This window comes from Pelophylax lessonae (genome assembly GCF_965119305.1).
Source record: "Pelophylax lessonae genome assembly, chromosome: 3".
NCBI classification, from domain to species: Eukaryota; Metazoa; Chordata; class Amphibia; order Anura; family Ranidae; genus Pelophylax; species Pelophylax lessonae.
The window spans coordinates 647,380,406-647,392,160 of NC_138770.1; the positions used below are offsets into that span (position 1 = coordinate 647,380,406).

General features: G+C 41.6%; 1 protein-coding gene across 1 annotated transcript in view; it reads left to right on the forward strand.

The window, feature by feature from the left end:
* Positions 1-10,247, forward strand: part of LOC309551670 (stonin-1-like) — a 164,884-nt gene extending 154,637 nt beyond the window's left edge. Inside the window, exon 4 of the mRNA XM_082252350.1 lies at positions 10,070-10,247. Within this exon, the coding sequence (XP_082108476.1) occupies positions 10,070-10,144 (75 nt within the window). The 3' untranslated portion in view covers positions 10,145-10,247. The remainder of the gene's footprint in view (positions 1-10,069) is intronic.
* Positions 10,248-11,755: the final 1,508 nt, after the last annotated feature.

The window sequence follows — 11,755 nt, forward strand, 5'->3', positions numbered from 1 at the left end:
CCTGTGTAAACAGAGCGGGCGGATCTCCTAAGTGACAGGGACTGACAGATCGGAGTGTTCAGCATAGCTGGACATCCAATCTGTCCCTGTCTCACAAAGTCACCTCCCCCCCCCACACGTCAGTAAGCACCAGGCATACATTAACCCCTCCCTCTCCAAAAAATTAACCCCTTCACTGCCAGTGTCATTTTTACAGTAACAGTGCATATATATAGCACTGATTACTGCAGTAATGTCACTGGTACCCCCAAAAGTGTCAAAAATGTCAGTCAAGGGTCCGATCTGTCCGCCCCAATGTCCCGCAAAAAAAAACGCAGATCGCCGCCATTACGCGTTAAAAAAAAAAACACCAAAAATGACAGAAATCTTTCCCTTAGTTAGTAAACGCAATAACTTTTGCGCAAACCAATCAAAATATGCTTATTTTTTTTTACCAAACATAGGTAGCAGAAAACAAATTGGCCAAAAATTTAAAAAAAATTAGATTTTTACATTTTTTTGGGGGGGAATTTCATATAAAAAAATGTTAAAAATATTGTTATTTTTTCAAAATAAACGCTATTTTTTTGTTTATAGCGCAAAAAATAAAAATCGCACAGGTGATCAAATACCACCAAAAGAAAGCTCTGTTTGTGGGAAAAAAAGGACGTAAATTTCGTTTGGGTACGGCGTCCCACGACCGCACAATTGTCAGTTAAAGTCGCACAGCGCCGAATCGCAAAAAGTGGCCTGGACGGAAGACAGCAAAATCCTCCGGTGGTAAAGTGGTTAAATATAGCTGCTGCCTACCCAATTACTAACCCAATTTAGGGAAAAGTAAAATGAAAATAAAATTAAATACTGGGTCTGGCGCGACGAGTATCTTTGCGTCACTTCTGGTATGGTCTGTGGAACGCACGAAACCCGGACTTCCTGTTTTATTATACAGTGGTGTGCACAAAGTTGCAATGCACTCAACACTGGATCACGGCACATCATTTGAAACATTTTTCATACCATCTACACTTGATTTTTATACCGCAGACATGGTCTGGGTAATTCCACACTTTGTAATGCATCAGGTGTAGAAGTTTTTTCTGAGGGTCACAACACTTGTCGGTAAAAAAAATGTTTCCATTTTTTTCCCCATTTTTTTTACTGTTTTTCTTTTTACAGATGTAATGATACCACTAGTACGTTGTCATAGTAAGGATTTACATCTAGCAGCCAGGCATAGTATTTACTTTTATTTTAAATTCTAAATCTTCGCTTGCGGCTCATTATTCTATAGTTTACTCCTGTATTTAACCACTTTTGGACTGGAAGATTCTCCCCCTAATGACCTATTTTGCGATTTGGCACTGCGTGACTTTAACGGACAATTGTGCGGTCGTGCGACGCTGTACCCAAATGAAATTGATTTCCTTTTTTTTTTACCATAAATAGAGTTTTTTTTGATGGTATTTGATCACCTCTGCGATTTTTATTTTTTGCGCTATAAACAAAAAAAAGAGCGACAATTCTGGAAAAAAAAAAAACAATATTTTTCAAATTTTTTTAGCCCAATTTGATTTCTGCTACATATTTTTGGTAAAAAAAAATTGCAATAAGCGTATTTTGATTGGTTTGCGCAAAAGTTATTGCGTTTACTAACTACGGCAAAGATTTATGTCATTTTTACAGTTTTTTTTTTTTTACTAGTAATGGCGGTGATCTGCGATTTTTAGCGGGACTGCGACATTGCGGCGGACAGATCAGACCCCTAACTGACATTTCTAACACTTTTGGGGGACCAGTGACATTACTACAGTAATCAGTGCTAAAAATATGCACTGTTACTGTACTAATGACACTGGCAGGGAAGGGATTAACACTGTAGGTGATCAAGGGGTTAAATGTGAGCCTGTGGGAGTGATTCTAATTGTGTGGGGGCGTGGCTTGTGAAATGATCATAGAGACATGTGATCCTATATAGAAGGATCAAAGGAGCTCTGTGATCAATGCAGAGAGTAGAACGGTCAGTTGGGTTTACAACAGCCGACCGTCCTTCTCTCTCAGCGGGGAGCGATTGCGGGTGGCAGGAGGCAATCGGAGCCGCCTGACCCATGCAACGGAGTGCCCGCTGCCGAGTGGGGGCGGAAGCGCGGTGGCGCACGCTCGCCCCCTAGCTGCAGGCGCGTGACCGACGTAGGTCTACGTTGGTTTGTGCAGGAGAGACGCACTGCCGCAGTGGCGGCCGGGAATCACTTAAAAAAATGTCTGTAAGGGTAAAGCTGGGTACACACTATACAATTGTCTTTAGATTTTATCCTTTAGATTTACCAAAACCATATAATATGAGGTCAAACCTAAACACTTTCAACTTGCATGCAATCAGGCAGGCCCTTGCACTACATAGTTGAAGGCAAATCTAAAGGAAATCTACCAAGAAAAGTTGTATAGTGTGTATCCAGCTTAACCACTTTCCGACTGCCTAATGACGATTTACGGCGGCAGTTAGCCCCTCACAGGCAAAGCGACGTAGGTCTACGTCACTAGCCTGTGAGGCTCTAGGGAGTGAGCGCGCGCCACCGCTCGCTCACGGACCCCCCCGCGCGAGTGACTGGCGGACCCGATGTCCGCCGGTCACTCGCGATCGTCGGTTACACCGGGAGAAAGGCAGGCGGCTAATGTAAACAAAGCCGTCTGTCAGTCTCCCCTGTGTAAGAATGGAGATCATACGGTTCTGCTATGTAGGACCGTTGATCTCTGTTCTTACACAACAAGCCACATCCAATCACAGTTAGAATCCCGCCCCTAGGGACACACTTAACCCCTCCTTCTCCAATAAAGTTAACCCCTTCACTGCCAGTGTCATTTTTACAGTAACAGTGCATATGTATAGCACTGATTACTGTAGTAATGTCACTGGTAACCCCAAAAGTGTCCAAAATGTCAGACAAGGGTCCAATCTGTCCGCCGCAATGTCGCAGTCCGGCAAAAAAAATCACAGATCGCCGCCATTACTCGTTAAAAAAAAAAAAACAATAAAAATGACAAAAATCTTTCCCTTAGTTAGTACATGCAATAACTTTTGCGCAAACCAATCAGAATACGCTTTTTGCATTTTTTTTTACCAAACATAGGTAGCATAAAACAAATTGGCCTAAAATGTTAAAAAATTTTGATTTTTAATTTTTTTTTGGGAAATTTCATAATAAAAAATGTGAAAAATATTATTATTTTTGCAAAATTGTCGCTCTTTTTTTGTTTATAGCGCATGATCAAAAAATCGCACATGTGATCAAATACCACCAAAAGAAAGCTCTGTTTGTGGGAAAAAAAAGACAATTTCATTTGGGTACAGCGTCGCACAACCGCGCAATTGTCCGTTAAAATCACGCAGTGCCGAATCGCAAAATAGGCCCTGGTCAGGAAGGGGGTGAAATCTTCCGGGGCTTATGTGGTTAAGAGTGTTATCTAGGAAACTTGCAGGTGTCGTATAAGGTAATGCTTCCAGGAGGCATTAATAGATTGTGCGCAGACAGGTAGAGGAGCGAATGTCCAGCCAGACAAAATGTAACAGTGGGAGCGCAAGGATAACATACTTCTCTTAATGAAACGGTAACTAGAAACTTGCATGAGTCATCATTTTTTGAAAGATGATATCATTCAGCAAAACTGCTGGCGTTGGAGTATTCGGCCGACGCTGCTTAACGATGACCCAAAATCTGATTAAATGTTAATGCCTAACCCTTCTGCCTTATTGGGAAGAAAGTTTTCATACAGCTACAACTATAGAATTCTCATCACCGTTACAAAGTGACTCGCTTGTTTCATGTAAGGGTTCACTTATTTATTATACTGTATATCGGTGCAACTCCCATGTTCTATCTGTCTGCATGAAGGTGCCATAGTCATAAATTATTATCACAATAACATGCTTCACCTGCAGATGATAATTTAGATTTAAAGAGAGCTGTGTTACACCTGCAATAGAAAAATTGTAATTGGAGACTGTAGATGTGTAGCATGGCTTGCTACAAATACCAGAATATGCAGTTATCGAGTAAATAATGGAATCTTTTTATAAACCATCAGTTGGAGGAATATCACAAGCATTCATCCAGGCTGCGCAGTTACCCAGTATTTTCTCCAATACTATGACTTCCTATGCTTGTCAGCTCCATCTAGTGGCCAAAATGTGTTCAACATTTTCTAAAATACCGGTCAGAAAATATACTGCATTTTGGCCACTAGATGGTGCTGACAATTATAGGAAGACTTGGAATTCTAGAAATTATAGGGAAGATTTGTGCAGCCTAGACCAGGGATCCACAAACTACGGCCCTCCAGCTGTTGCGGCACTACACATCCCATGAGGCATTGGAAAACTCTGACATTCACGGACATGACTAGGCATGGTGGGAATTGTAGTTCCTGAACAACTGGAGGGCCGTAGTTTGAGGACCACTGGCCTAGACAAATGCTTGTGACCAAACAACAAATAGGGGATGCCGCTCAAGGATCCAGCCAGGTCCTCTTCTGTAGTACACCGCTGGGAGTGCTGGCAGGGACAGAGCCTATCCTAGCTCCAATGATACAGCAGACAAAAAAGGTCCAATGTGCCGCACATCACTACAAGACCCTGTGGATATGTGAAATGACAGCCTCAACCCAGGTTCCAGCCAAATCATGCCCCCAACATGTTTCACTCTGCCCCGGAGCTTAAAGTGGAGCTCCTCCCAAAAGGGTAAGTTCTGCTTTGATGAAGGCTTTATAGCCGAAACACGTCAGTTTATACTAGTGATTGACCGATTATCGGCAAAGCCGATATATCGAGGGCCGATCTGCACTTTCCCCGATATATTGGATCAGCCCCTGAGGTGACCGATATTACCGATATTTCGGGAAAGTGCTATACCGGAGTGATGCCTGCAGCTAGAGGCATCCATAACCGACGGTTGGCTGTCTTGTAATGACAACCGATGCAGCTGAGAAGCCGCTAGGCTGTCATTACAAGGAGCGGGAGGGGATGTCCCCCCCGCCCCGCGGCTCACCCGGGTCTCCCATCCCTCCATCCCACCGGGCTGAGATGCCGACACCAGGGAGAGAAGATGGGGAGAATGAACGGCTTGGGTGAGCACATCGCTGGATCTTGGGACAGGTGATTGTGTGTTTATTAGGGCTAGGTTCACACTTAAAACGGATGCAATTCACAGCAGGGGTCCAGTGCGAATCGGGCCCGAATTTTTGCCTACATTCTGACCTGAAGCGCAGCGGAAGATGCACAGGACACTTGTGAAATTCTCTCCACAGCCGCCAAGGAGATGTCTGAACTGGCTCCATTGAGAGCCGGTCACAATCTCCTGTCATGTGAATTGGATGCAGAGAAAACCACATCCGATTCGAATAAGTGTGAACCCAGCCTAAAAGTCAGCAGCTACAATCGTTGTAGCTACTGAATTTTATTGAACACAAAAACGACCGGAGCTCTGCTTTAATCATGGGGTTCCCCATGAATAATCTAAGGGGGGGGGGGCGGAGTGAAACACATTGGGGGCATGGCTTGACTAGAACCCAGGCTGAGGCTGTCATTTTACATATCTACAGGGTCTTGCAGTGATGTGCGGTGCATACAGGGCCGGGGTGGGTGGAAGGGCCGGGTGCCCTGGGCTGAACAGTTTATTGTAGGAAGGGGGGCGCAGGTGAAGTACTGGCAGTGTTTTCTGGGCAAAAGTTTGTGACTTCCGCCGGCCGCGCTAGTTTGCCATCTTCGCCCTGGGCACCAGGTGACCTTGTATCGGTACTGGGTGCATAGAACCTTTTTTGCCTGCTAGACGAATGTTTGTGACATTCGTCCAACAAATATTTCAAAAGTAGACCCCAGTGTACCACTACACTGTAAAACAGGAACTAAAGGGGAACTATAATTATTGTGCGATTTATGGCAGTAAGGGTCCATTCACACATGTGAGATGTGGTCACTTAAGGTATAATGCAGGTATTACCATATCGTACGGTAACTTGCTATATATGTATTAGTGTGCTGCTATCAGGGACCGACTGGCAACTTTCGGCCCAGGGGGCAAGTATAAACTAGAGGCTAGGTAACTAGGTAATGCCCACAGGTAATGCTGAACCTCCATGACTGAAAGCACTGAAATCCAAGGAATGAAGGAGGTGGGCCAGAGACGGTAAGGTTGGGGAAGAGCTAGATGATAATCAACATCCTCCAGCCAAAACAATTTGTGGAAGTGCAATAGCATGTACTATGCCCTCCCAACTATAGATGGTGCTGTAGTGATATCTGTGTGTTTATACATACTTGTATAATCTGCACAGAAAGGAAGTTTTTTTTTCTCTGCTCTCTCCTGTAATGCTGTTCTCACACATGTATTGCTTTTCTCACACATGTAATTCTGTTCTCATACATGTAATACTGTTCTCACAGATGTAATGCTGTTCTCACACATAATTCTGTTCTCACACATGTAATGCTTTTCTCACACATGTCATTCTGTTCTCACACATGTAATTCTGTTCTCACACATGTAATGCTTTTCTCACACATGTCATTCTGTTCTCACACATGTAATGCTGTTCTCACGCATGTAATCCTGTTGTCACACATGTAATGCTGTTCTCACATATGTAATGCTGTTCTCACATATGTAATGCTGTTCTCACACATGTAATCCTGTTCTCACATATGTAATGCTGTTCTCACATATGTAATGCTGTTCTCACATATGTAATGATGTTCTCACACATGTAATCCTGTTCTCACATATGTAATGCTGTTCTCACACATGTAATGCTGTTCTCACACATGTAATCCTGTTCTCACATATGTAATGCTGTTCTCACATATGTAATGCTGTTCTCACATATGTAATGATGTTCTCACACATGTAATCCTGTTCTCACATATGTAATGCTGTTCTCACACATGTAATCCTGTTCTCACAAAAGTAATGCTGTTCTCACACATGTAATGCTGTTCTCACATATGTAATGCTGTTCTCACACATGTAATGCTGTTCTCACATATGTAATGATGTTCTCACACATGTAATCCTGTTCTCACATATGTAATGCTGTTCTCACACATGTAATCCTGTTCTCACATATGTAATGCTGTTCTCACACATTACATATGTTCTCACATATGTAATGCTGTTCTCACACATGTAATGCTGTTCTCACATATGTAATGATGTTCTCACACATGTAATCCTGTTCTCACATATGTAATGCTTTTCTCACAAAAGTAATGCTGTTCTCACACATGTAATACTGTTCTCACACATGTAATTCTGTTCTCACACATGTAATGCTTTTCTCACACATGTCATTCTGTTCTCACACATGTAATGCTGTTCACACATATAATGCTGTTCTCACACATGTAATGCTGTTCTCACACATGTAATGCGGTTTTCACATATGTAATGCTGTTCTCGCACATGTTATCCTGTTCTCACATATGTAATGCTGTTATCATACATGTAATCCTGTTCTCACACATGTAATGCTGTTCTCACACATGTAATCCTGTTCTCACACATGTAATGCTATTCTCACACATGTAATTATGTTCTCACACATGTAATCCTGTCCTCACATATGTAATCCTGTTCTCACATATGTAATGCTGTTATCATACATGTAATCCTGTTCTCACACATGTAATGCTGTTCTCACACATGTAATCCTGTTCTCACACATGTAATGCTGTTCTCACACAAGTAATGCTGTTCTCACACATGTAATGCTGTTCTCACACATGTAATGCTGTTCTCACACAAGTAATGCTGTTCTCACACATGTAATTCTGTTCTCACACATGTAATGCTGTTCTCACACCTGTAATGCTGTTCTAACATATGTAATGCTGTTCTTACACATGTAATTCTGTTCTCATACATGTAATCTTGTTCTCACATATGTAATGCTGTTCTCACACATGTAATGCTGTTCTCACATATGTAATGCTGTTCTCACATATGTAATGCTGTTCTCACACATGTCATTCTGTTCTCACACAAGTAATGCTGTTCTCACACATGAAATGCTGTTCTCCAATGCAAGTTAAGCTGAATTCTACATGACTGGTCCACTCTTCACTTCTCCTAAAAAAATAAATTCTAAATAATCATACCGACAATAAAATTATTTCGACTGGGTTTATACTTTAATTACTTGTGAATCGGCCACAGTTTGACAACTGTAGATTGAACAATCAAACCAGTAAACCTATACTGTATAGCCAACACCAGATCCCTTTAGCAGTGCTGAGTGGCGTATCTCAACTTTCCTTATTAGGATTCAATTCAGTCCCCAGCCGTCCAGGTTAGGCTTACAGGCTTACTAAGGGCTTCCTGCTCCCCATTCTACCGACTCCATCAGCCACCTGCCAATTCAGCCCGCAAAAGGGATAACCGCCATCTGTGACAATAAAATTAGTTAGGAACAAACAGAAATTACTTAAACAAATAGTAAATATTGCAGCCAGGATATACAATAACTACAACAGCATCCAAAATAACACAATAGACACAACAAAAAGCCTTAGTCGTTTTTTTTTTTTTTTGCATAATTTATTTTATTTATTAATTTATTCATTTATTTTTTCACCACTTCTGGACCTTAAGTGGGGTACATAGTATAAGAAAATCGGGCGAATGATTGTCTGAATTTCCTTGTTTCACAGCAAATCGGAAACCGATGAACGAAAATTTGCACGAAATTCTCGTACGGCAAAGGCTTTTTTTTTTTGTTGTTTATTGTTTCTGATCTAGCGCAGTCTTTCTTTTCTGATTTTTCTTGTACAAAAATCGTACGAAAATGGTACACATTAAACGAAAATCGTTTTTTTCCCATAGGAGAAACATTTTGGAGTTTGTCCTTTTGAGAACTTTCATACGAATATTCAGAATCGGCTGTAGAAAGTTCTGCACACACTATACGAAAATTATACGAAAATTCCTTGGACGAAAATGTTCGCCCGATTTTCTTATAGTGTGTACGAGCCCTAATGACCAGGCCATTTTTTTGCAATTCTGCACTGCGTTACTTTAACGGACAATTGCACGGTCGTGCGAAGTTGTACCCAAATAAAATTGATGTCCTTTTTTCCCACAAATAGAGCTTTCTTTTGGTGGTATTTGATCACCTGTGCGATTTTTATTTTTTGCGCTATAAACAAAAATAGAGCGACAATTCTGAAAAAAAAAATCAATATTTCTCACATTTTACACATTCTGCTATATAACAAAAAAAAATTAAAAACCAAAATTTAACATTTTAGGCCAATTTGTATCTGCTACATATTTTTGGTAAAACAAAATCGCAATAAGCGTATTTTGATTGGTTAGCGCAAAAGTTATCTACTGGAAAGATTTATGTCATATTTATTGTTTTTTTTTACTAGTAATGACAGCGATCTGCGATTTTTAGCTGGACTGCGACATTGCGGCAGACAGATCGGACCCCTGACTGACATTTTTGACACTTTTGGGGGACCAGTGACATTACTACAGTAATCCGTGCTAAAAATATGCACTGTTACTGTAATAATAACACTGGCAGGGAAGGGGTTAATACTGTGGGTGATCAAGGGGTTAAATGTGAGCCTAGAGGAGTGATTTTAACTGTATGGGGGCGGAGCTTTTGAAATGATCATAGAGACATGTGATCCTATATAGAAGGATTACAGACGCTCTGTGATCATTCCAAGGAGAACGGTCAGTTGGGTTTACAACAGCTGACCGTCCTTCTCTCTCAGCGGGGAACGATCGCGGGTGGCCGGCGGCAATTGGAGCCGCCGGCCCCATGCATCGGAAACCCCGCTGCTGAGTGGGGGCGGGAGCGCGCCGCCGCCGGCGGGCGCTTGCAGCTATGGGGCGACGTAGAGCTACATCGGTTCGCGCAGGAGGGGTTGCCTGCCACAGTAAAGTCTGGAAGTAGTTAATGTGCGTAAAAGTCGAAGCAAGTGTAAACGGGCCCTAAGCCTAAACCATGTATGATAAATAATATTTTTACTGCGTACAAACCTCTTCATAAAGTGATTTCCATGGGTGAACATTTCTATTTTCTGTTCTTACAGGTGGAGATTGAGAGGAAACTTATTCCAGTGAGTGGAGAAGATTCGGACAAAGCTGGAGAGTGTATAACACAGTGATACCAGGGAAACCTGTTGATACATTGTATTCACTATAAACATGTCATGGCGGCCTGTACAATGCACAGGACCTCCATTGCTGTGTACTCTGTATAGAGACTTATAAATGGGACTCACCCTGCAATACACAGATGACAGTGATGGCACAATTGTCATCTATATGAAAGTTTGAAAATGTAATTCTTTCTATTTTTATTATATATATGACACACTGCATTGTTTATGTATTCATCCAAAGATTTGATGATTGATAGTGCACATTACTACATTTCAACATTAAAGAATATGTAAACCCTACATTCCATATTCCTGATTTGTGCATGCTGTACCATGTACTTGTATGAGAAAGTATCCTGTTCTCTTTGTATTTCTTCCTTTGTGTGAAATCTCTGGTGTTCCTGCCAGTCCCTTTGCTTTTCTATTTAAGAAAAAAAAAAAAAACTGACCACACTAGGCATGAGAGCACAGCGTGGGCAGTCTTCTGGCTGTGCTGAGAACTCAGCATACTCTCCTCCAAAGGTCAGACTTGTGCTGACACCCACCCCCTCCCACACATACAGCCACTGACTAGGAAGATTAGTGCTCTGCTGTTTCCCCTCCCCCAGCTCTCTGAGCTCCTTATGCAGCTGAGAACAGAGGACTGTGATCACTTATAAACAAGGAGTAAAACGGTATTTATGATATTTTTTTTATATCTATACACAAATGTTTTGCTTTTCATTGTTGCTTTAAACTGAATCAGTTGTTTTACAAGGCGAAGGTTTACGTACAGTACAACAAGGAAGACATTGGTCCCAAAATGGGGTTTAATACAGAATGCACGTAGAGAAAAGGATGTATAAAAAGACAAACGTTTATTGTATACATATCATTAAAAACAGAAAAATTGGACTGGGTATGAGTAAATCCAGGCCTGTTTAAACATACAGACGTATGTAGAGAACAGATAAGGTTCGATCATCTGTGCCGTGGCACAGTTACCAAATCAGCTAGTCGGCATGGGATTAGCCAGTAGGAAGTGATTCGGAACAGGTGATCCCGACATGTTTCGAAATCTGTTGCTGATTTCTTCTTCAGGGGAAATGGCACAGGAATGTCTGTTATTAGAGATATTTAATGCAAGAAATCAACAATACATTACAACATTGTATGCATAGATAGTCATTATATCATTGTATAGTACAAAACATAGAAAATGCGAATCTACAGTCAAAGTTTTAGTTATCCACATGTGTGTCAACCCAGCGTGGAGTTCAATAGAATTCCATATATATATATATATATATATATATATATATATATACAGGGCTTTTTTTCAGCAGGAACGCGAGGGAACGCAGTTCCCGCCACCTCCAGCACTGAATGTATGTATGTAATAGAAAGGGGAGTGGGGTGTGTTGGAGGGTCTCTTGATGTTGGCTGCTTGGGGATCTATTGTCACTGGTAGGGATCTGTTTTGTGTGAGGGTCTGTTGTTGCTGCTGGGGGATCTATTGTTCCTGGGAGGTCTTAGGTTGTTGGTAGGGATCTCCTGTTGAGGTAGAGGTCTATTGTTGGCTGATCTATTGAAACTGGTTGCTGGGAGAGCCGTTATTGCTACTGGAGGGGGGCT